Consider the following 26,739-nt stretch of genomic DNA (forward strand, 5'->3'; position numbering starts at 1 on the left):
CTACTGCTTGGCTCTTTTGCTATGATTTTTGGTTCTGAAAACATTACAAAAGTCTGTGGGAAAGAGCATTTTAATAGGACATGTAGTTTTAAAAAAACTATGCACATCATAAGCTGGAGAAATGATCAGATACCAAAAGGCCCGAGTGGAGGTAGGCTAATAAGACATTTTACCTCTTCTCAAAGGACAGCTCTGAAAAACAAGGGTAAGCAACTGTAACACCAAATTGAAATGGCAGTCAACAGTAAGTTGGTAACAGAATGATCCACATTTTATATAATAATGTACTTCCAAACTCAGCTCATGCAAATCATCAGAGAACCTAATGTAGCACCATAGAAACCATTCATTATCCCTTCCTGTTTCTGTGCAATGTAGGATTTAGGCAGAAGACAGTACCTAGAAAATGTCAGTCTCGTTTTTTTTAATCAGTTTGGATTTCAGTTAAATGTTTGCTTTAGGAAAAGCAGGTGTTCTTAAAGTCAATTAGCCATTTATAGCTCTACCCTTTTGGAGGTTTAAGAACAATGGGCTACATCTAATTTTTATTTAAAACCAAGAACCCAAGCAGTAAGGGCAGCGATGTCAATAGTAGCACACCGAGAAACCACACAGAACATGAGGAAGAATTTGGTGTATGTTTTTACAGCTACTAACTGATGTTAACAATTAAAAATTTACAAAGATAAAACTTTTTTTTGCACTAACTGGTTTCAGTACAGCACTGAATGTGACTCATCTTTGGGCTTCAATCTCTACATAGACTGAATGTGCAAGTGCCACATGAGGTCCTTCCCCATAGTAAAGTAAGATTTCAAAATCTTTCTACAATGGTCTAAGAATTACAGCTGTTCTGGCTGACATGAAATTTTTTTTAAAAAAGACATTCCCTGGCCAACTGTTTTTGCTTGATTGTCTCGTTCTCAGTGCTTCAGTCCCAGGGCGGTCCAGCCTTCCCTCCGCCGGACTCTCCGGCACAGGCGGCACCACTGCCCGCAGTGAGTCGCACCCACACAGACCAACTCAACACACACATACGACATCTGAATGTCATTTTTAAAGCGATGTCACAGTTTGTTTCCTCAGAAATTTAAAAGCATACATTTGAAAACATCTCATTTTCAATGTAGCCCTTGGAGTTGAACATTTTTTACATGATTAGCTCCAACTTGTGGTTGACATGCTTTCATTACCATTCTTGAAGGGGTCCCGGGAACTAGACAGTATGCCCTGTCCCTGGCCTGTGGGACTCACTCGGGGAGCCCTAACGTGGAAAATTCTGTTCCAACGTATATTGGGTAAGAAGCATCCTCAGAGTTTCTAGGCTTCAAAGGCTCAAACACTACTTTCACTGGATAGTGCTGTATATGAAGGATTTGTTTTGTTTTTAAAGGTCCAAGCAACAGTCACTATATAAAAACAGCGACCGTTTTTTGTAGAAGAGTACAGTGCACATACATTGTTCCACCTATATTTAAGAACTTTAAATGGATTTTAATATGGATAGGATAGTGAAGGCCATTAGAAGATGCTGATCGTCTTACTAACATTTCCCCAAATGGGCAAAACACAGTGTGTGCCATTGGTTCTGTCATACTGGCCTTTGGCTGTGTTGGGGAAGTAATCATATAAAAAGTACCCATAAAATAGAAAAGGCAGCAAGTGAAACTAGAAAAAGGTTGGAGCTATACAGAGCAGATTCGGAAGGAGTTACCTTTATTTTTTCTTAATTGAGTTGAGAACAGGAGGAAGTGCAAGGGCATCTGGCTTTGGGCCCCGCACTGCCGTCCTGAAGTGACACAGATTGGGATTGGCCCGGGACAGTCCTTGTGAGGGCCAGAGACTGCGCCCCAGGTAAGAAGAGTCAGTTCTTTACATAAAAGATCACGAAGCAAAACAAAATAAACCACAAATTAAATACATGACACTGTGAAATCACTTTGATGAGAAAACAACACAAAAGATATTTTAAAATATAAATAAATACATTTAGCCATTTTCATTCAAGAAACCCAGAGAACTGCTTTCAAAGCAATTGCGTCTTTAAAATCACTTTCTAAATTCTTCCATAAATACTCACTATTTTGATTGTCACTTAATGCAGCACCTCAGTGTTTGCTGGTGGTGGTGATGGATTCCACTTAAACAGTCTCTTCATAGACTATCCTATTCCACTAAAGACTGTTTCTCTAGAAACAGGCAGCTTACAAAATATTGTTAAATACTCAAAACAGAACCTGCAGAGTATTATTTTATTTACGAAAAACAAGGAATGTAGTGTTAAATTACGACAAGGGGAAAAATATGCAAAAACAGTCACATGGAAAGAAAGTTTTAATTTTTAAACGTCCACGTTTGCTTAATTTCTTGTGAGCTGTTCAATACTGTTTTGAATATCCTGAATTAATAACTATACCAACAAAATGCATCCCCAGTGTTTCCACAGGAGACATTTAAAATAAGACCAAATTATACTTTTCTTCAACCAAAGTAGTCTTTTTCTCAGTCCTTTTTGTGCAAAAAATTACAAGAGCAATTCAAATGGAAACACTGAAATGACATGCCAACATTTCAGAGCACATTTAAAACACCCAGAATAATTCTTGAAATTATTGTATTCTAAAATATTACTACCAGTCACTTTTAGGTTAGTTCTATACATCTATTCACACTGATGCAATTTTCCTAGACCTCTGAAAATAAACAGGCTCATTGGTCTCTTTTGGTGTCCACACGATAGGCAAGATAGGTTTACAATAGTGTCGAAATGGAACTAGGCATTTTACAATCTCCTGACTCCACCACATTCAAAACCAAAGTCAAAATTCATTTGGCTACCTTGAAATATCACTCCCATAAACCTGCTACGGTTCACTGGATCTAAACATTTCTCAGAAATGTGTTATTTTTAAATTTCACCTAAGTGATGATTCGGGGATCCTTTAGAAATGGTAATGCCTAAGGTAATCAACTTTATCAAAATGAGTAGTTGCAATAAAGTGCTTGTTACATTTCAAAATGATGCTTTCAGACTGCGGTCTGTTGTTTGGAGAGAGTGTGCTCGTCCTACAGAACGGATCCCCGGGCATGAGAGGTGGGTCCTCTCACCTGTCTCGGAAGCAGCAGCACTATCTTGTGGTAGGCTGACAGCAGGCACGTTACTCATGCAGATGAGGCTCTACGAGTGCTATGGCAAAAGGGGGAGAAACTTAGAAAAGGGGGAGGCATGTGGAGGGTTCCTACTATACTCATAGTTATATACAAATATATTAAATATGCTATAAAAATAGTCGACTCTTTTCCTTTGCATTTATTTCAGAAGCTCCTTTCAGAGGAATGCTCACGCAACCCAAACAAACTTCAGAGGGTCTCGCTCTCCAATCACTAGTAAAATGGCAAGTGCCTTTGTGCTGTTTCTTTTCCACCATTTGGAAATCCCAGGCCGCCTACTCCTGGCTAGACTCACTCGGCAATAGTAATTTCCAGTGTTTACACCTTCCAACATCGACTCCAGGGGCTGAAGAGAAGGGTCACAGATATCGGAAAGGTCACAGACTCGAATGAGTTTTACACAAATGTTCACTGACAAACTTTTGCCATCATCAAAGAACTAGAGCAATAGGAAAAGGGAGAAATGGCCAATCCTCGAGTAAAATGCTACTTGCCTTCCACCTTGCAAAAACGAAAAGGTCTGCCTCACTGTAGCGGAAACATCAGAAAACGAGTAATATCCAGTTTAAAAGCATTTTAAAGGATTGTGTGGGGCCAGAGAAGTACTACTTGAAGGGGCCCCTTGCCAAGGCTTCTCGCACAAAGGCTCCCGTCCCCGGAGCACCTGCCCTGCAGGGCGCCGCGCCCGCCCGAGCGACCCGCAAGCAGACGGCTGGCAGGCAAGGACCACAAACTCGTGCGTCGGCAGGAACCACATCACATTTTCACTGTTCCGCACGGAGTATTCTATAACCAACTTCTCAAAGTCCCTGGCATCCTCTGATTTCTAGTACATTCCTAAACCAAATTTAAGTGACAAAGCAGAGCATGGGACGCAAATGACCCCCTCAGCTTAGGACAGAGTTTGGAGGCGAAGGGTCGGATTTGCTCACGTGCATTCCCCATCCCTCCTGTTAGCTCGTTCTCTGATGTATTCTACCGAAAATGGGAGTAAGTTTCGAGTGTCCGGGTTCTGGTCTGACCCCAGTCTCAGCAGCAGCCTGACTGATCCTCGCCGCCCTCCCTCGAGGTGTCCTGAGCAGGGTGGCCGCGGAGCAGCTAACATTTCCCCAGGGCTACAACAGTTTCGGACCAAAATGTGCCACCCAGAACAAGATGGTTTTTAAGAAAAATCAAATCTCTGTGAGAGTAAAGCAGAGGGAGGGTAATGACCTTGAAGTAGCCGCAAGGTGTCTCTAGTTGGTATTTTTTCATTACGCAGATTTGGGATTTTAAGGAACAACTTTGGCTCCAGAAATGAACAAGAGGCAACTGCGGAATCTTCACCAGCACGTCAAGTCTCAGTGACTGGGGGGTGGGGGGAGGGACAGCTCTGCAACCCGAGTTCAAGGAAAGCAGGAGGAAAACACAGAAGGGGCCGAGGCAGCTGGTGCTCCCTCGCTCTAGGACAACGGTTCGTACTGCCGGAAAAGGGGCAGCAGCTAGCCGCTCCTTTAAATTCAGCAATCCATTCCACGGGCAAAAATGAGCTGTGAAGAACAACAGGAATTATAAAATGACATCTTGTCTAATTCTCCTTCCCAAATATGGAAAATACTTGAAGGAACTGGTAGAGGAGAATGTGAACAGTCTACAGCTTTACCTTGTGGCTTGTCTTACGCTTTGCCTTTGTTAACCTAAGTACACAGTACTCGCAGCTGGCCAGCGTTGCTTCTAAGTATGGTGTTTAGAGGATAAATCTCAACAGAACAGTTCTTCGTATCTTCTGTCACCCATACCGCTAGATACTGCCAATGAACAAATGAGGCACTACTCAAATATATACGGAATGGCATAAGGCTGAGAAAGGCAATTTGAAAGGGGGAGAAAATCAGTACTGTTGCCGTATTGTACCTCATCAGTTTCGGCTCTGTGTACCTGTGCTCGAGTTACACACACACTCCGCCGCCTGTTCGGGACATTCATGAAGAAGTCAGAAATCTCTTCATCCAGATCATGTAGCTAGAAGAGGAGCTTCTTGATATGTTAATTATTGATTGGTATCTAGTGACACTTCTTTTGTAGAAGGGTAGGTACCAACTTTCTTTGGTTATTTTCTTTTTCAATATAACTTTTTAGTTTAAGTGTGCCCAAGTACAGTTGTCTACAGAAAGACAAAGTATATCCCTTCGGGACGAGAGCAAAGTGGAGGACAGAAAAGTCCTAAGAACTGAGCTTAAGAGCAATCCTGTAGTAGGTTGTTTTCATTGCTCAAAACCTTCTGCTTAACAGCCTCAGTTCTGTTACACATTTTCTTTTAAGGTCAATTTTGATCTATTACCAGCTTGCCATCCTCCCTTTTCCTCAGTAATAATTTTTGATACTCTAATAAGATATTTCCATTAATTATCCTTTGCTCTATAGTTGTAAATTTAATTTTTAGTACCATAAAAATCTATAAAATGCTTTATGTAATTTCTGTTGGAATTTATTCCCTTGAGAATCTAATATTGCCAAATGAAATCTTAGTTCATGTTTAGAAAGCATGTGAGTTTACAATATTCTATTGTTACAGTGAAGGCAAAGCCAATTCCTACCCCACCCCTTCTTTTTTCTTTGTAGGAATATCAACATCATATTGAGAAAATACTTACAGGTAATTCTTAACTGTTTAGCTTGAAAGGAAGATGTTGATTTAGGGAAATAATTGTGTGATCACATCAATGACTCTGGTAGTGTTAGGATGTCACCCCCCCCACCCCAAGTTACTTGTACCTCCAGTCCAAGAGACTCAAAGCAGTCTTCCTGGGAACTGAGGAGAATCTTAATGGCACTGACACCCACATGCTGTTAAAAATGTACTAAGGTTTCGAAACTGCTACTGAAACCAGACAATGAGATCAAGATGGTGAGTTATCACCTGAATCAAAATCAAGGCACTATGGGTTTTTTTTTTCTCTCAAATAACCCTGAATCATTTCTAACTAAAAGAAGCATTGAAATTGTGAAGGATATAATAAAAAGATTCCAACAAATCCTAAAAGTTAAAATTCCCACCAGTGAGAATGTTAAAAAGTGCCTAAAATCTTTTGTGTGCAAATTTTACTCCTATAACTGGAACATTCTTGAAATGACTTTCAGGCTTATTGAAAGCCATTTACACAACTATTTCCAACTATGAACTATATCAAAATATGTGACCAAAACTTCCAACCACCTAAAATAAAGCAGTGCAAATCCTATTCTCAAACCTACATGAAAAATAATGAAATGAGGGATATTTCTGGAAATCCTGTTGCTTCAATAATTTAACCTGGAAAAAAATATCCATTCCCAGCAGCACATCATACCTCACGGAACAAACTGTGACATCACAGCCAAAGTATGAACAAAAAGCCTTGTGCCCCGGGAAGTGAGTAGAACACTACTGTGGTGTAAACAAAAGGGGAATCAGAGAAAGTACTGGTTTGTACATATGGTGTCGATCTAAGGAAACAGACCTACGAGGAGATGCTTTCATGCAGCTTACAAAATGTTTTGCTTTCTTCTCCTTTTATCCAGACATATACATAATTTTTTACAGCATCTATACATAGAGAATTTGAACCACACAACATTCTGAAATTAATGACTATCCAATCATTATCTGAAAAAGGGAGAGGGAAAGGGGAAGGGGCTACTGCATCTACTGGACTGTCTTCATGGCATCATTGTAAGCAACCCCTGACGTGACAGTGGTGTGTCCTCTGTAACACAGAAACAGGCACAGAACCACTAAAAGTTACTAACATTGTTAGTGCCTTTCTGATTGACTGGAGGTCATGTTTCATAGCTGAGCTTCTTAACATTTGGCAATACACTCTTTCCATCGAGAAAATCGCTGGGCGAGGAAAACACTGTCAGAACCGGCTATGGCCCCGTGATCCTCTCCTGCTGGCTGGTACTGCACGGACATCTGGAGCTCTAGGCAGCGTTTTCCCTGCTAACCAATCCCAGAAACTACAACACTCAACACTGCATCTTGTGAAACTGCTGGAACTTTTCCTTGTAGCCTCAGATCGTCTGAGCAACTGCTCTGGACAACCCCTTCCTCCCCCGAGATCAGAGAGGAGGCGCGTGTGCTACTGCGGCTGAACCTTGGAAGGGTCGCTCAGCCCGTCAGTCCTGTGCCGGTGCAGCTGCTGCTGCTGCGGCGGAGCCTGGTGCTGCTGGTGATGCGACGGAGGGAAACCGCTCTGCTGTAGCGGAAACGCGGCAGAGAGGATGAGCTGAGCAGAAGGACTCCCGTGGAGCAACCTTGAAGTCTAAAAGACAAGTGCATTATGCAGCATTGCTTTACCCGGTTAATTTGTCCACATCAAGATTTACTCAAGTTTTCTACTCTGGACAGGGACAGAATCCTTCAATTCCACCTAATCTACATCATTTTTTATCTTTTCATTTAAAAATAATATTTTGGGAAATGCTTATGAGATTTCCTTTCTTTTTGACAATATAGAATTTTTTAAAATTTATTTTTTAAGGGAACTGAGCTAGATATTTTTTGGTATAGAAAGCATTCTATGTCTTGAGACCAACCACACGTACTTTTTCCCTTTGTACACCTTAAAGACCGCAATTTTAAGCAGACAGTAAAATGAGTAAAATGCAAGCACAGCTGAGAATGCAAGAAACACAGATACTCCGCAGTCAGACAGGGCCTTCCACGCAGGCTCCTTCAGTTGGTCAGAGCAGCCCTTCAGGAGCCGAGAGGGTGGGCCGCCGGCCTCAAACTGATGAAGCCATTCCCAAGACTGGGAGACTTGTTCAAACTACTTACTTCTCTGGGCCTTGGTTTCTTCATTTACAAAATAAAGATAAAGTGCCTCCACAGTGGGTCTTTATGAAGATTAAATATTAACATTGTTATTTAGAAGTACCACAAAAAAGAGGGCAAAGTGAGAGACTTCAGTCCTATATATGTAGCAGTGTGGTTTAAAAATCAAAACAACAGGGGCACCTGGGTGGCTCAGTGGTTTAAGCCTCTGTCTTTGGCTCAGGTCACGATCTCAGGGTCTTGGGATCGAGCCCCACATTGGGCTCTCCACTCAACGGAAGCCTGCTTCCCCCTTTCTCTCTGCCTGGCTCTCTGCCTACTTCTGATTTCTCTCTGTCAAATAAATAAAAGTCTTAAAAAAAATACTTTAAAAAAAATAAATAAAATTTAAAAAAAAAAATTAAAAAAAAAAAAATCAAAACAACAACAGAAAAAACAAGGGCACAGGATGGGACGCCAGAAGCCCTGGATCTGAGCTGTGCTCTGCCGTTTATCAGCGGGGTAACTCTGGGCGAGTCTCAACTCCGTGAGCCAGTTTCTTTCACCTGATTCCGATTTCTGGTGATACAAAGAAAATTAGCCCAACTTTTACAATGACTCTTCTTCCTCACTACTGGCAACACAAACTGATGCAGGGCTCCTAATCCAAACACAGGACTGTGATAGGAGACCTTCGCAAATGCATATAAAGGGCACGAGCGCGTAGACACACACACACAGGCAGATCTTGGAAGCTTAAGCTTTGCCAAAGACCTGGACAAACTTCTTTCTCTTATTTAGGAAAAGCTTTTGTAACAAAACACTCAGGATATTTGTGAGCTTTACAGGATTACAACAGAGGAATATTTTGGAATGAGATGTTATATAATCAAAGCCGAATTTATATTCACTCTCTACACAGAAGTGTATTTCTAAACGATACTGTTGATCTTACTTCTTTAGAGGTCTCATGTCTCTGGAATTCTTTGAGAAGCAGGAGAGAAGAGAGTGCTTGTTCTTGTGCTTGTTCAAGGGCCCTTGTTCCCTGATTTAGGAGATTGAGATCTTAAGGCAGGTTCTCTCCTTTTTTAAGGTTTTGCTCAATTGTCATTGAGTATGGCTTTCTATAGAAAACAGTTTAGAACTTATTGTAAATTCTAGTTATTAATTCATTTATAACAACAGCTAACCTAGTCACTAAGAGCTGCAGTATAGGCTTCGGGTCTAAGGGGCTGTCATCAGGACTCTCAGAGGTATTGAGGCAATTAACCTGTTTTAGTTTTCTGTTCTCTCCAAGAACTCTATTTGCACCGTTAACACTAAGGGTGGTAGAGTAAGGATGCATTTATGCCTGAGTATACAGCCTAATACTGAATTTTGTAATCATACCATCATACACACATAATCATACATCTGCATGACTCTAAAACTGATGATAAGGTATGTGGCTGGCCTCGATGGACTGGTCTCCAGACGAATCTAGGCTAGCCTGTATTCAAAACTGCTCCCCGTAGGCCAGAACAAAGAAGCTGGATTTCCAGAAGTCAAAACCTGCTACTGTGCGCTCCAAGGAGGGTGCTGAGGTCCAGAAACGTATCCTGCTGAATTCCCAGCTGAGGATCCCAATCTAGGTTGGCTTTCTTCTCTACCCTTTAGATAAACAGATCCAGTCTACTGAGATACGGGAGATATGTGATGAAATATGTGTCTGCATTTTTGGCTAATCTTGAGTGTTTACTCCATTGACCGAGAGAGAGAGAGAGAGAGAGAGTGAGTGTGTGTGTGTGTGTCTGTGTGTGTGTGTACCGCCACAATATTTCTCCTCTGACATTAACTTACAACCAAAACATCATTTCTAAGATTTCATCCAACATAATAATTTAAGATAAGGCCTCTAATTTTTCCAAAAATCCCTTTTGATGCCCCTGGCCTGTAGGAGCGCATGTTTGATGGGCCACTAAAAGGAAGACAGGGTTTGAATTCCAGAAACTCCAGCCAGACGGAGCTCTATATAAAGTACCTTGATGTGGACAGCAAGTAGCTACTCATTCTATCCCGTAGGTCAGAGAAGCGGGTATGCCCATGGCAGAGCGAACTGTCTTCTAAAGACCAAACAAGGGAAGGAAGAACAGCTAACGAGGACAAGCTTTCTGCCCTTCTGGAAATTTAACTTCTACAATAAGCTTTTGTGGATTTTTCAGATGATTTACAAAGTTGTTCTTTGAGTGCCTAATTTCACTCTGCAAAAGGAAACAGGAGAGCTCCCCCTCGGGGGAATTACCTGTAAGAACTGCTGCGGCGGCTGCGTCAGCTGAGCCTGAGACGGTTGCTGAACCGAAGCGAGCTGCTGCTCCTGGGAGCTCGGCGGCGGCTGCGTGACTGACAGTGTCTGCGGCGGCTGCTGTTGTGGAGCAAAGGTAGGGTAGGCTGTCACCACCTGACCCATGAGCATTGTGCTAGGTACCATGACCGCCCCACAAGCTACGGGAGCAGTTACTAATTTGGTCACAAGCTGCTGACCTTGAGAAAATCTGTGAAGAGGAAAGAAAGAGAAGAAGGGGAGTCAGAAGTGTAAGGTGTATATATTACAAAGGTGGTGGGCTGAATACTCCTCTAAGATAATACCCAATGATACTGCCCGTTTAGTATTTAAAAGCTGTACGTTCCAATTTCGTTTCCTGTTTCATGTTTTTAAAGATGCCTTTGGGAATACCAATAAAACAAAAATGTATGTAGCAAAATGAAATGATCACAAACAAAAATATAAATTTTTTGGACAACTATATGCGAAAGAATGAAGTTGGATCTTTCCCATTCACCACATACAAAATTTAAGTCAGACTGGATTAAAGCACTAAACATAAGAGCTACAACTATGAAACTCTTAGGAAAAAACAGCGTAAGTTTCATGACACTGGATTGGGCAGTGATTTCTTGGACAGGATGCTAAAAACACAGGCAACGAAAGATAAACTAGACATCAAAATTAAAAACTTTTGTATATCAAAGGACACTATCAGCACAGGGAAAGACAATTTCTCTTTCTCCTAGTCTGTGAGAGGAAATTATCTGCAAATCCTATATCTGATATAGATTATATAAAACAACCCTGTAACTCAACAATAACCAATCTGATTAAAAAATGGGCAAAGGTCTGGAATAGATGGTTTTCTAAAGAAGATCTACAAATGGTCAATAAGCAAATGGAAAGATGCATAGGGAAATGTGAATCACACCCGTCAGGATGGCCATTATAAAACAAATTAGTGCTGGTGAAGATACAGAGAAATTACAACATGCACTGCTGGTAGGAATAATAAAATAGTGCAGCTACTAAGGAAAACAGTAGGATTGTTCTCAAAAAATTAAATACAGAATTACCACGATCCGGCAATCCCAATTCTGGGTATATAACTAAAAAGAACTGAAAGCAGGATCTCAGATACTTGTGCGTGCACTCATGTTCACAGCATGATTCACAATGGCCAAAAGATGGATGCAACCCAAGTGTCCATCAATGAGTGAGTAACAAAACACGGTGTATTCACACAATGAAATATTATTTAGCCTTAAAAAGGAATAAAATCGGGGCACCTGGGTGGCTCAGTAGGTTAAGCATTCGACTCTAGATTTCGGCTCAGGTCATGATCTCAGCATTGTGAGATCAAGACACACACTGGGCTCTCAGTGTGCAGCCTGCTTAAGATCCTCTCTCATCTGTCCCTCCCCACTTGCACTCTCTAAATGAATGAATGAACAAATGAATGAATAAATAAATATCTAAAAATAAAAGGAATAACATTCTGACACATGCTACAACATGGACAAACCTTGAGAACATTGTGCTAAGTGAAATAAGCCAGTCACAAAAGACACACATATTGAATGATTCCATCTGTAATCTAGAGTGTCTAGAGTAGTCAGAGTCATAGATTTATGTGCTTAGAAAGCAGGATGGTGGCTTCCAGGACCTAGAGGGTCCTGGAATGGGGAATGGGGAATTATTGTTCAATGGGGCAGAGTTTCAGTTTGGGACTAAGAAAAAAGTTCTGGAGGGGGAAAAAAAAAAGTAAGTAAAAAGTTATGGAGATTGATGGTAGTGATGGTCCCAACAGTATAAATGTACTCAATGCCAAAGAAATGTACACGTTAAAATAGCCGATGTGGTAAATTTCATGTATATTTTACCACAATGAAAAAAAGTTTTAAACCTGTTAAAAAATATCTTCCTTTTATAAAATTCTAGGTACCTGGGGAATCAGCTATATGTGGCATGTGTTCACTTTGCTAATCATAAATAAAACTTAAAGCTATCATAAGGGATTTTTAAAGACCTTTCTATTAGGTTTACAGAAGATACTTATACTCCAAGTTGTACCTTATGAACATAAATCAAAATTAAACGACATTTTAACACTGAATAAAAATGTCCTCAGTTTGTGACTTCATCAATGTAGCACACACCCACTGTGTTAGAATTCACTAGTATTTGCTCCCTCCCCACCTTCCTTCTTCTATTTTAATAAAACAACAACAAAAAATGATACCTGTTCAGGGAACAATAGTATTTCTATTTGCCTTTTCTGTGAGATGAAGTTAGTTTCTAACATTGGCCATTACAGAGCTATGACTCCACTGTGACTGGAGCACGACATCACTGCAGTTATATACCGTGTCAAGTACATAATGGTATTAAAGTTAGTAGAAATTAACTTTATTATTTATGTGGTCTGTAAGACAAAATAAATCCATTTTTGAATCCATACCAAATCCTGAAAATAAAATACTCTTATTTTATATACTTCGGGGCTGAATGTATTACTTAATACAAAAAATATGTAGAAAATAATTTAAAAACTGACATATGGAGAATGATGCCCAAAGAGAAAGTAACATTTTCAAAGAGGCCTGGGCATAGAAGGACTAAATGCTCATTTATCTCTAATCTTAAAAGAAATTCCCTTATCTGGTCACTGATAGAATGTGATGAGAATACTTCATCCATCTCCAGTACCAAGACACATTCTTCAATCTACTTAATGCTTAATGCTAACTTCTGTGATTTCATATACACTATTCCTTTTGTTCAGAATACCCTTGTGAGAGTCCCTGTCACATGAAAAAGTCTAGCTGTTTAAGACTCAGGCCAAGTACCTCCTCTGTGAAGCTTGGCCTTGACCACACTCCTCTACTGATTTGTTTAACCCTCTATGGCTTGTAAGTCTGATCATTCTCTTGGGACAAGGAATGTGCCATATTCACTTAAGTAGAATGCCAATGGTTGCTGAAATATGTATTTTCACCTCAAAAAAAGAAAAAAAAAAAAGGTCCACAAATAGTTGCTAAACTGTATCCTCCAAAATGCATATCAGCATTCTAGATTAACGATGTCTTCCTCAGGCTTTAAAAGTAATCCTCTACATTTCTATGGGAGGTATTCAGAATACCTCCTTTTAGAATGTTGAAGCGAGAAGTTGGACTTCACTTGAGGAACTGAGTTCCAAAGAGAAGCAATAAGCTCTCTGTGCTCTCACTGCCTCTATGATCCTACAGCTTCTGTACTCTTTGGAAATTAATAGGATTTTAATCAAATCTATTAGGAAGTTTGATACAACAACATTGTATTATAAAAGCAGCAGCCTACTTGTATTACAGTAAAATAAAAACTAAGAAGTATTTAAAATAGAAATTTTAAGATCATAGAGATCCCACAGTAGTTAAGAGAAAGCTTCCCCAAAATTTGAAATAATGGCATTTCTTCAAAATATTTGTTTCTATGTCAACTATTTGGACGGCCACTCAAATAAGTCATAAATGCCTGTTTTTCTAGAATGGCTACAAAAGTTTAGTGTACTATAAACTTAAGTACTTGAGTTTTGAAATCAGATACCCAGGGTTAAATTTAGAAACTACTCATCACCCTTTAACTACCTACAAGTCCCTAACCAAATTACTATCAACTCATTCTTTTCTTATCTGGGAAATAAAAGACATCTTAAAAAAAAAAAAATTCAATGAGATAGTATATTTTGAGCGCCTAGCACAGTACTCAACAAACTCAAGAAAGGTAAGCTACTTTTATTCCATAACCCATACAAACCATGGGAGTATAAACCTTAGCCATTGTTACTGCATGAAAACTCATCAACATTTGTATTAAAATGTTGAAAGTTTCAGAGTCATTCAAAGCCTGGCATAAAACTCCTGTAACAGTGTACTATGGATACTGGACTCTGTAATATTCAGTAGAACAGTTTTGGACAGGAAACAAAATTTATTATTACTGTTTTATTATAACATCCTTAAACAATGGACATATTCTGTATTTTTCTTGTTTTAATTGAGAAAGAGGAGAGAGGGATAGCAAGAGAGAGAGCCTGAGAAGGGAGGAGAGGAGGAAGCAGACTCCCCACTGAGCAGGGAGCACGACACGGGACTTGATCCCGGGACCCTGAGATGGCCCATGACCTGAACTGAAGGCAGACGCTTAAACAACTGAGCCATCCAGAACCCCTCTGCATGTTTAGTTCTTTATTTTTTTTTTTTTTTAAAGTCTTTTTTTTTTTTTTTTTTAAGATTTTATTTATTTATTTGTCATAGAGAGAGAAACGAGAGCAAGCACAGGCAGACAGAGTGGCAGGCAGAGGCAGAGGGAGAAGGAGAAGCAGGCTCCCTGCCAAGCAAGGAGCCCGATGTGGGACTCGATCCCAGGACGCTGGGATCATGACCTGAGCCAAAGGCAGCCGCTTAACCAACTGAGCCACCCAGGCGTCCCTGCATGTTTAGTTCTAATTCAAGAATGCTGGTGGGAGCTGGCTACAAACTAAAATCAAATTTTTAAAAATCCTATCATTTTTTTAATTCATCAATTTGTACAACTTTGGAATGACTGAATTATGGCAACTACCTGATCTGTCTGTCCTGAGTGAATGTAGTTACTGCAGCACTCGGCGTACTGCTCTGTGGCATGCTAGACGGGATCTGGACCATGTTTCCGGCTGCCGGCTGGGAGATCACCACAGTGTTGTACAGCGGGGCTGCAAGTGGGCTCTGTGTCTGACTGGGAAGAGAGGTTTGTTGGCTGTGCCCACTCAACACATTCTGTTGACTCTGCTAGAAAACAGAAGATATTACAGATGAATTAAATGAAATTTTTTTTTTTTTTTTTTTAGGAAATATGCATCTACTATTCATTACTCTAACAATAGTTGACATGACCAAAAAAGGAGAAGCAGGACATATTACTCTGGGAGAAATCTAACTACAAAGGAAAAAAACCTGTAGTAACTGAGAATGAATTAGTCTTTAGTATCTTGTTGGAATATAAACTATGAACTTTAGAACTTCTGTTAAATGCCCAGAGTGAGTGATGGATGTTAGACATCTTGATAGATTTCACCTGAAATCTTGGGATTTACAGTCACTAATGAATACCAATTACCTGCATCAAATTTCCCAGATTACTGATTAAACTATCACTACTGTAACAGCTTATTCTTCATAGTAATGTGTTTCCTGGTCACCCTTTTTTGTAAGTCAAACCTTTATAACATACAGAAGTAGCCTGTATGTTCATTTTTAACAAACTGCAAAATTTTTAAATGTCAAAATACTGAAAGCATTTATAACATTGACATTTTAAGAATTTTGCACAAAATATTTTAATGACCACCCTCAAAACTAAACTTTTAATTATTACTATTAAAAGCTAAAATATGGAATTATTTCAGATAGATCTTCATTTTCATTTCTGCAATAGTGTACATTTCAATCACTCAACACTCCAGAGCTCATTGCACTTGCTCCGTTACCTGACTTGATGTACTCTGTAAAGTCTGCTGCGGTATCATATGCTGAGTTGTGCCAATGTGTCCAGTATTCATTCCACTTTGAATCTGGTTAGTTTGAATGACCTGGCCCTGCATATTTATAGGTGTGAGTTGCTGGATGTTAGATGAATTTCCAGAAGAAAGTTGAACAGAACCAAAACTCAAACCAGGGGTTGACTGTTGTAAAAACATCTTTAAAAATAAAGATTACATTAAAATGAGCTTTGTAAACTAAAAACAAAGAAGAATGAGAGCAATTTTAAAAAAAGAGAAAGCAAAAACAAGCTACAAATTAAGTTTAAAAAGCAAATAACAGGATGGTTAAGTCTTTTTCAGTGATCAATTAGCAATAAACAATTACTGGAAAAAAACCAATTCTTATCCATTCTTCCAGTCATCCCATAACCTTATCATGTTTCCAACTGTCAGAAAAAGGGTGATAAATTTCAAAACCTCTACTTGTTTGAATATTTTACATGTTGGTCACTGTTTGTTCTACCAGCTAGCATTACCCCAACTCAGTGCTACTCAAAAATCTATGGACAGGCAGTTTTTCATCAATCATTGTTTATAATGTCTGGCATCAGACAGAAGTAGCTTTTTTTCACTTAGTTTCCCTTTTCCAAAATCCTAGTTTCTTCTGAAAGATACAACTTTAGTGGCCCTGTCTACTGATCAAATAAGACTAACTAGAATTTGGGGCGCCTGGGTGGCTCAGTGGGTTGGGCCGCTGCCTTCGGCTCGGGTCATGATCTCAGGGTCCTGGGATCGAGTCCCACATCGGGCTCTCTGCTCGGAGGGAGCCTGCTTCCCTCTCTATCTCTCTCTCTGCCTGCCTCTCTGTCTATTTGTGATTTCTCTCTGTCAAATGGATGAATAAAATCTTTAAAAAAAAAAAAAAAGACTAACTAGAATTATATCTACCAGTTTACTAAAATAATGATTGATGACCGATTTATAAACTCTACCTACATGTACTTAGAAATCTACACAAAATACAATATTATGGGTTTAAATTTACTAAAAATTAGATTGCTAAAAAGAGGACTTTAATTTGGAGAAACAACAATGTTGATGGAAATACTCTTAGGAATGAATCAGAGTGTAAATGCCATCATACTGAGTAGGTAACCAATGAGTATTTATTGAACTAAACTGATGAAATGTTACCTCTTGCTTCTCATTTTTTATTAAGAAAAGTCAATTTTCCTAAGAAACCAAAATGTGAATAGCATGTTTTGTTTGTATTCAAATATAATAACTTTACCTGCAGCCCTTGACCATGGACCATTTGAAGTTGTTCTTGAATTTTTCTTAGTTCTTCTTGTTGTCGATGAATATTTGCCTCTATCATCCGTGTACGTTGCTCTAATTGGTCTTTTAGATGCTGCATGGCTCCTAATTGAGCTGAAAACTGAAACTGAAGTACCAGTTTGGGAAAAGTGTAACATATTTTAGAATCATTTACTCTTCATAATTGTGTGATGTGAAAAATAAGTAGTATATATCACAAGCTAAGAATGTCACACTAGTTTTCAATGCATTATCTTTCAGCTCCTAATTCACCCACCTTTGCTTGGTTTTCTGCTACTGGAGCTGGACCCTATAAACATTTCTCCTTTGTCAGCAGACACAAACTTAGTCATGTCCGTGGATGGTGCTGAAGGGATACTGCAAAAGGAGTAGCCCTTGACTTTCCAGCAAGTCTTACTGGCATCCTTATGGGAAGCTCCCCTGCAATTCCTGCTGGTAACCCAGCAGGTGGCTTCCTGCACTCCAGCCCTGGTCTGTGGTACCTCAGTGAACCTCTCTCTCATCCAGTGGCTACAGCCACACCAGCCCCATTGGAAACTGAGTTTCAACTTGGCCTGAAGGAAGAAAAGTTGAGGAGGACTGGGAGAGTTTTCCAAGTTGTTCCTTCTTTGCATACTATACTCCCCCCTCTCACAGTTAGTGGCTGTTCTCTACATCCATTATCCCTGTATTACTTAGGATTCCCTGTTTAAAATTATTAAATGTTTTTTATTATCATCCCTATTTCAAATTTCTGGTATGGCTTCTGACTTCTGACCAGATCTTGCCTGATTACAAGTACACACTGGCATTGGAAGACCAGCGCTCAGTTGGTCAAGCCTGCAATTCTTGATTTTGGTTCAGGTCATGGTCTCCAGGTCCTGAGATTGAACCCTGTGTCAGGTTCACACTCAACACAAAGTCTGCATGAGACTTTCTCTTTCTCCCTCTCCTCTTTCAGGACCCGAAGACTTTTTCTCTTTCTCCCTCTGTGTCTCCCTTGCCTGTGAACATGCGTCCTTGCTCTCTTCTAAGATAAATAACAACAACAAAAAACAAAAAGACCAGAGCTCATACTGGGGCTCTATCATTTCCTGGAACAAGTTACTTAATTTCTATCATGTAACAAATGAAAAAGTAGCCTGCTCCTAGAGTTACTCACATCAAATTCTGTCATCCCTAGAATGGCCTCTTTGTACACATCATTAGAAGGTTATAAAAATCTAACAGATAACTAAGCATATTTTTATTCATATTTTCAGCTGAAACTATTCACAGTGTATGTTCACAAGTATGAAATGTAGACTTTTATAGACTAAGCAATTATGAATGAATAAATGCATACATGAATGCAAACAGTTATTCTACTTCCAGGATTTTCTATCTTATTTCATGGTTTTACTTGAGTCATAAACAGCTTCTATTTACTACTGCCTGAAATTTAGTCACACTTAGTGATTCATCACTTAAATGTATCCTGCTCATTTAATTATTTCCATGAATATTTAGCACAGGATATCGCAGGAAGAATTCCAATTTATTGGAAATGTGTCTTAATCTTAAAATAGTCTCTTACAGGAGCACCTGGGTGGCTCAGTCAATTAAGCATCTGCCTATGGCTCAGGTCAAGATACCAAGGTCCTGGAATCGAGCCCACACTGGGCTCCCTGCTCAGCAGGGAGTCCACTCCTCCCTGCAACTTGTGCGCTCTCTCAAATAAATAAAATCTAAAAAAAAAAACGTCTCCTACAGTGAACTGCATCTAAAAGTGAGCAAACCCTCCAAAAAGCCTTTTTCTCGATCTTCAAAAGTTTGTGTTGAAGATACTGAATATTACCTTTCAAAAAGTATAGAACTCTGTCTTTTGAATTGACAATCATCAGACCGTATCTTATATTAGATCACAATAAGTAGGAGAAAACATTACGAGTTTTGTGCCTTAGCTCCCTCATGCCTTTAAGATATATTTAAAATGTTGCATTTTATCCTAACAAAAGTTATTTATACTTTTGGGAAAACATTACATTGTCAACACTGAAAGGATTTCTATTAAATGCAAATAATAGATCCAAACACAGAAGGCAGAATAAGGGGAAATAATATCACAGAACTAAGAGACAAAGTATTTGGCTTTATCGCTCAATGAGATATGAGATCTGTCTAAAGTTTCTCCCAGTGTGGGTGTCATAGCACATAAACCGGGATAATTCCTTGTTGTACAAAACTGTCCTGCATCCTGAAAGACAACTAGCATCCCTGGCCCTTGTCTATTAAGGGCCAGTGATACTCCACAATTAGATCACCGATCAGATCACCGACAATCAGAAATAGCCCCCAGACATTATAAATGCCAACAGTTGAGAGTCACTGCATTAAAAAGTATATATTTTTAAAAATCTCTATTAGCTTAAAAACAACTTATCATTTTAAAATACTTAACTGAAACAAACAAACAAAAAATACCTGGGACATGCCTTGTGGAATTGGTAAATTTGCAGCTTGAGACATCGCTGGCTGTGTTAATGACTGACCAACAGATTGGGAATTTATGGACTAGGAAGCAAAACAAAAAATAACACTGGAGTGACAACTACTCCCATCCATAAGTACTTCTACCAGAAATAGCACCATCGTATCTTTAGAACTGAACTACAATTTGCCTCATAACATCTTTGGCGGCGTACAGGCATGCATATGGCCCCTCGACCCTGGATGTGCCCATACCCTATTTATCCTTTCATCTTCTAAGTCGTCTGCCACATTACCTTGCACGGGCTCTCAATAATAATTAAATGGACATAACTGAAGGTGACTGGTATTCGAAATTAGGTATGAAATGGCTCTAAATTATTAACTTTCCTTAAGTAAAAGAAATATCTAACATTTTACCTGGAAAATAATCAAAAGGAATATGTCTGCGAATGATCTCACAAAAATGGAAAGATCTCAAGTATTATTTATCAACAGCAATTCTGATCTTTATAAAACGGGGTAATGGATTAATAAATTTCTAAAAATGTACATGACTTCCCCCCTTATAGTAAATCTTTATTCAGATGAGTGCTCCCTAGATGACGCTCACCTGGCCACTGAGTGATGCCCTCCTCGCTGCCGTCTTTTCATGAGCTGGTAAATGGGGTCTGGGAGGAGTGCTTGTGTCCGCTGGGATCTTTGTTGGTGTTGCTGAGGTTCGTCAACAAAAATGAAACAGTGTTAGTACTTAACAAAATATAATTTGCAAAGATAAATCTCAAGATGGATTCAATAAATTAAAAATAAACTTTCAATTATTTTTCTAAATAATTTCATAGAAGTGAAGTCTATGACAATAAGAGGGTTCACTTTAATTATTTCTTTCTTAAGGACAAAGAATATATCTGAAATAGGAAAACTTTATATTTAAAAATGGTTACTACTCCTAGAGTTCAATAGTAAAAAATAATAATAATAATGATAATTCCATTTAAAAATGGCCTACAGACAAAAAGACATTTCTTCAAGAAGATACACAAATGGCCAGCTAGAATATGAAATGTTCAAGGTCATTCACCATCAGGGAAATGCAAACCAAAACCACAATGAGACACAACTTCACCCGTGACAAGATGGTTATTATAAAAAAACAAGAAGCGTTGCTGAGAATGTAAAGAAACTGGAACCCTTCCACACTTAAAATTGGTGGGGTTATGAAATGGTGCAGCCACTGTGGGAAACCGTAATAGAACTACCACATGTGATCCAGCGATTCCACTTCTGGGTATTTACCCAAAAGAATTTAAATCAGGATCTCAGAGTGATATTTGCACTCCTATGTTCACGGCAGCACTATTCTCCATGATGGCTACAGAGTGATCTCTTACTATTCTTAATAGCCAGGATGTGGAAACAATCAAAATGAGAGATGGATGGAAAAACAAATATATGGTAATATATATACAATGAAATACTACTCAACCTTTAAAAAGAATGAAATTTTGCAAGATAAGACAAAATGTATCAATCCTGAGGACATCATGCTATGTGGAAAAAGCCAGTGAATGAAAGACAAGTACTGCATGACTCCCTTCTATAAGGTATTTAAAATAGAGAAATTCACTGAATCGGAGTAGAATGGTGACTGACAAGGACTGGGGGGATAAGGAAAATAAAGAGTTAATAATCAATGGGTGTAACGTTGCCATTAAGTACAATGAATAAGGTCTAGAGATCTGCACTATAACACGGTATTTAGAGCCAACAATATTGGACTGTAAGCTGGAAAACCTAACAGGATAGATCTCAGTTGAAGTATTCATACCACAGTAAAATAAAATGTATAAAAAGAGAAACATAGCTACAAAGGAAAAACTTTTTCCCCTAAGATTTAAGATATTCTATGTTTAACACCTCTTTAATGTTCTACCTATGGTGTTCAGTGGTTCCAACAACCTCCTTTTCCTTACATGGTTGTAATACCCTGGGAAATTAAACTGCTAAACTCTTTAAACAAAAGAAGGTTACTAATCCAATGATAATTATGCAAGTCTTCATTAAAAATTAAGAATTAAAAATAACATTCAGGAGTTAGTCCAAGATGGCAGAGGAATAGGAAACCTTAATTCTGTCTGGCCCCAGGAATTCAGCTAGACAGCTATCAACTCATTCTGAACACCTGTGAACTCAACTGCAGATCTAAGAAAAGAACAGCTGCAACTCTACAAATAGCAAAGCGACCACTCTCTGCAAGACAGGAGGTGCAGAGAAGTGAAGCTGAGGCCATATGTCTGAAGATGAACTAACTGCGGGGGAGGAAGCCTCCAAAAGCCAGCTACTGGAAAGTGATACAGCAGTGGAGTGCAAAATCAGAACTTTTAGAAGCCTGCTCAGGTGAGAGACGTCCCCGTGTGAAAGGTGCTCAGGTGGCGGAAGCAGGACGGAATACTAAGTGGGATGGTGTGGTCTCAGGATCCCCAGGGTCATAAGAAGACTGGGACTGCCTGGACGTGGACGAGTTTCCAGGCATCAGAGCAGGGAAGCTGCCTATCATCAGTGAGCCCAGGAGCCGGCTCCCATCTTGGGGATGCGGTATACCACACACCGGGACACAGCAGAACCGCAGCGAGACCACCCTCTCCGGAAGTGGCATGAGGATGCGCCACAGAAGTCTTCAGGGTTTGGAGACTCAAAATGGGGCATGTGACTGAAACAGAAATGCTGGGTCACAGGCCAGGTGAGCAGAAACAAGGGAGACTGTAGTCACTGACTGCTTTTCCCCGAGGGTGCACTTAGCAGTGTGGCACTGAGCTCTCTGCTCCACTGGTTTACTGGAAAGACACCAACCTCATCCTCATCCTCTAAAGCAGCATGGAAAACCTTCAGGGAACAAAAGCCACAAGGAGCAATCAGGCACAGATTACTTAGCCTGGCCCCCGGCAAGGGTGGTCACCATTCCACCAGGGGCAAAGACACTTAAGAATCAATGCAAGAGGCCCCTCCCCCAGAAGATCGGCAAGACCAAGTTTACAGATCACAGAGAACTGCAAATCTCAAGCACTAGGGGAAGACAGTTTATATAATAAATGGTCTTCTTCCCACAATTTTTAATTTTTTTAAATTAATTCTTTTTCCTCTTTCCACCAATTTTTATTTTATGAACTTCTTAGAAATCTTTTTAACTTTCATTTTTACATTTACATTCAATCCTCTCATTGTATTTAATTTTATTTTTGTATATAAGTTTTTCTTTCTTTACAATTTTGGGATGCAGTTTCCTTTAACAAACAGACCAAAACACACCCAGAATCTAGTGTATGGTTCTATTCTCTTCACCTATTTGATCATATTCTTTTTTCTTTTTTTTTTTTGTAAAAGTCTTTAATTTTCATCGTTACAGTTACATTCTATCCTTTCAATGTTAAAATTTAATTTTTGTACATGTATTTTTTCTTCTTTATAATATTGACAGGTAGTTTCTTCTAACAAACCAAAATACACTCAGGGTATTGTTCTGTTCTGTTTATCTTTCTGTTTACATTCCTTCTTTTTCTTTTTCTTTTTTTTTTTTTTTGGTATTTTAACTATCATTTTTACAGTTACATTCTATCCTTTCATTGTACTTAATTTTATTTGTGTACATATTTTTTTTCTTTACAATTTCTAGAACTAGATTTTTTTTTTTTTAAGATTTTATTTATTTATTTGACAGAGAGAAAGAGAGAGATCACAAGTAGGCAGAGAGGCAGGCAGAGAGAGAGGAAAAGCAGGCTCCCTACATCAGAGAGCCTGATGTAGGGCTCGATCCCAGGACTCTGAGATCATGACCTGAGCCGAAGGCAGAGGCTTAACCCACTGAGACACCCAGGCACCCCCAGATCTAGTTTTCTAATAAACAGAACAAAATACACACAGCATCCAGTGTATTGCTCTTTTCTGTTCACTGTCTAATTGTACTTTTTAAAAAAAATTCAGTCTTGGGTCTTTTCTGATTTGTTTTGTGCATATTTCTCTGGGGTCATTGTTGCCATTTTAATATTTTCTTTCATTCATCTATTCTTTGGATAGAATGACAAGATGGAAACATTCACCTCATAAAAGAGAGTAATAGGTAGTACTGACTGACTATCAGGGACCTAATCAATATGAAAAGTAAGGCTCAGAACTAGAGTTCAGAATAACAACTATAAAGATACAATACATAACGATATATTAAAAAGTCTACTAATGAGATGCAATAAAAAATGGAGGCCCTAACTGTTAGGATAAATGAGGCAGAAGAGAAATAGTGATACAGGAGACAAAATAACAGAGTATAAAGAAGCTAAGAGATAAACAACTACTGGATTGTAAGGGGAGAATTTAAGAGATAAGTGATACCATAAAAGAAAACAGTATTAGAATAATTGGGATCCCAGAAGAGGAGGATGGCCAGGGGAGGGTGCATTAAGTATAATGGAGCATATTATAGTGAACAACAGGTCCGTAACCTACAAAGGCAGAAACAACAGACTGGCAGGAGACCTATCCAGAGACCAGAAAGGACTGGCATAATAAATTTTTGGTGCTAAATGAAAAAAATATGCAGCCAAGAATACATTATCCAGCTAGGATGTCATTCAAAACAGAAGGAAACATAAAAAGCTTCCAGGACAAAGAGAAACTAAAAGAATTTGTGATCACTAAACAAGCTTTGCAAAAAAAAAAATAAAAAGGATCCTTTAAGCGAATACAGAGCCCAAAAGAAACATGGACCAGAAAGAACAGAGACCATATACAGTACCAGTAACTTTACAGGCAATACAATGGCACTAAATCTACATCTTTCAATAGTTACTCTGAAGATAAATGGACTAAATGTCCTAATCAAAAGACATAGGGTACCAGAATAAATTAAAAAAAAAAAAAAAAAGCAAAAACTTTCTGAAAGCAACCTTAAAACAGGTGCCTGGGTGACTTAATTAGTTAAGCGTCTACGTTCTGCTCAGGTCATGATCGCAGGATCCTGGGATCAAGCCTCTCATCAGGTTTCCTGCTCAGTGAGGAATCTGCTTCTCCATCTCCCTCTGCCCCTCCCCCCAAGTCGTGCACTGGCTCACTCCCTTTCTCTAAATAAATAAATAAATAAAATCTTAAAAAACAAAACAAACAAAAAAGCCAACTTAAAGGACACTGGTTCTACCAGTAAAAAATGAATAAACAGTTTTGTTTTTTTGAGGGACGGTTAAAGGCAACTTAACAATACCAATACTACTACCTAAATATTTAATACACTATTTTATAAACTTAATTCTTTGTTCAACGTGAGCAACATGGCTTTTGCTCATTGGAAAGGTTAGTATATTTCAGGAAAGTATAAATTTATCATTTTGAAGTAGCATTTTACCCATCTTCCCACCCACCTCCCCTCTGACAACAAACCATGCTCTTCTATATTTAGGAGTCTGGCTTTTTGTCTTTTTCTTTGTTAACTTGTTTTGTTTCTTAAACTGGTGAAGGAGATTAAGAGTGCATTTATCATCATAATGAGCAGAATGTACAGAATTAAGTCATTATATTGTACACCTGAAGCTAATATAACACTGTACGTTATACTTCAACTAAAAAAATAATAAATTTAAAAACAGTGTTTCTAACGTAAGCAATGCTACAGTAAACCTTTTCATGTAAAAAAATTAAGTAGCATTTGATGAAAAATGCTGAAACCAGTAACACAATTTAAAAGCACTCTCTTGAGAGAGAGTGCTTTCAAGTTAGGGTACTCACAGGAAGGGTCTGAGACAGCTGTGTGAGATGATTTTCTTGAACTCCGGGAGGAAGCAGAAGGGGTTGGGCTGTGATCAAACCTTTCTAAAGCTTCCTTGAGACTGACTGTGTTTATACGATTATCAGACCCAGAATCTTGGCTCTAAGGAGACAGAGTAAAATATGTTTTCTTGTAGTTCAGTTCAGAGATCCCTAATTAGCAATACAGCCTGCTAACCCCCTTCCTCCCCAAAATCAGTTTTTACCCGCAACAAGGCACAGGTACCTATATAATATTTACCTGTGTAATATTAGGTAAAGAAATAAAAATTTTTCTATTGCCAGAAAATTTTGGCTTCATTCTCTACAGAAACAGACGCAGAAGAAAGAAGCTGGACTCTTAACTCACACCACATACAAAAATTAAGTTAAATGGATCAAAAATCTAAGCGTAAGAACTAAAACTATAAAACTTTTAGAAGAAAAGGGGAAAAGCTTTATGACACTCGACTGGGCAATGACTTCTTGGATGTGACACTGAAAGCAAGGGCAGCAAAAGTGCATCAAACACTATAAACAGAATAGAAAGCCTGCCCATGGGATGGCAGATAACATTTGCAAACCACGCATCTGATAAGGGATTAATACCCAGAATATACAAAGAACCCTATAGCTGAACCCTACAGTTCAACAGATCTAGAAAATTAGATCTGGGGGTGCCTGGGTGGCTCAGTGGGTTAAGCCTCTGCCTTCGGCTCAGGTCATGATCTCAGAGTCCTGGGATTGAGCCCCGCACTGAGCTCTCTGCTCAGCAGTGAGCCTGCTTTTCCTCTTTCTCTGCCTGCCTCTCTGCCTACTTGGGATCTCTCTCTCTGTCAAATAAATAAATAAAATATTTTAAAAAACAATCCAAATTTAAAAACAAAGTTACAAAGACATTTCTCTCAAGAAGATATATTAATGGCCAATAAAACACACTGAAAAGATTTCAGTGTCAGTAATCATAAAGGTAATGCATACTAAAGCCATGAGATATATACCACTTCAAACCCATCAGGATGAATATTACTTACAACCAAAAAATAAAACCCAGTGCTGACAAGGATAAATTGGAACCTTTGTACACCGCTGGTGGGAATATAAAATAGTGAACCTACTATAGAAAACAGTATGATGGTTCCTCAAAAAATTAAGTATAAAATTACTACATGATTCAGTAATTCCATTTCTAGGTATACACTCAAAAGAACTGAAAGCAGAGACTCAAACAAGTATTTGTACACCCATGTTCATAGCGGAATGATTCACAATAGCCAAAAGATGTACGCTACTCAAGTGTCTATCACTAGAGGATGGATAAACAAAATGTGGTCTTTTAAGTGGTGGCTCTTTTCTATCTTTTAACAGTCAGAGCCTGCTCTGGAGAGGAACAAAAGTCCTCCTACTGCTCTTTCC

General features: G+C 38.9%; 1 protein-coding gene across 9 annotated transcripts in view; it reads right to left on the bottom strand.

The window, feature by feature from the left end:
- Nucleotides 1-1,699: 1,699 nt before the first annotated feature.
- Nucleotides 1,700-26,739, bottom strand: part of CLOCK (clock circadian regulator) — a 131,959-nt gene continuing 106,919 nt past the window's right edge. For 7 of the 9 annotated variants that reach the window (XM_004775505.3, XM_013047308.2, XM_004775506.3 and 4 more), the window contains 8 exons: nucleotides 25,306-25,447; nucleotides 20,150-20,250; nucleotides 19,531-19,620; nucleotides 17,042-17,194; nucleotides 15,757-15,966; nucleotides 14,853-15,058; nucleotides 10,227-10,476; nucleotides 1,700-7,454 (listed from right to left, as the gene is read on the bottom strand). In XM_004775505.3, coding sequence (XP_004775562.1) covers nucleotides 7,272-7,454; nucleotides 10,227-10,476; nucleotides 14,853-15,058; nucleotides 15,757-15,966; nucleotides 17,042-17,194; nucleotides 19,531-19,620; nucleotides 20,150-20,250; nucleotides 25,306-25,447 — 1,335 coding nt within the window. In that variant the 3' untranslated portion in view covers nucleotides 1,700-7,271. The remainder of the gene's footprint in view (nucleotides 7,455-10,226; nucleotides 10,477-14,852; nucleotides 15,059-15,756; nucleotides 15,967-17,041; nucleotides 17,195-19,530; nucleotides 19,621-20,149; nucleotides 20,251-25,305; nucleotides 25,448-26,739) is intronic. The other 2 variants (XM_004775509.3, XM_004775507.3) reach the window with 2 other exon arrangements.

This window comes from Mustela putorius, unplaced genomic scaffold (genome assembly GCF_011764305.1).
Source record: "Mustela putorius furo isolate JIRA1106 unplaced genomic scaffold, ASM1176430v1.1 tig00000430_pilon_pilon_pilon, whole genome shotgun sequence".
Classification (NCBI taxonomy): Eukaryota; Metazoa; Chordata; class Mammalia; order Carnivora; family Mustelidae; genus Mustela; species Mustela putorius.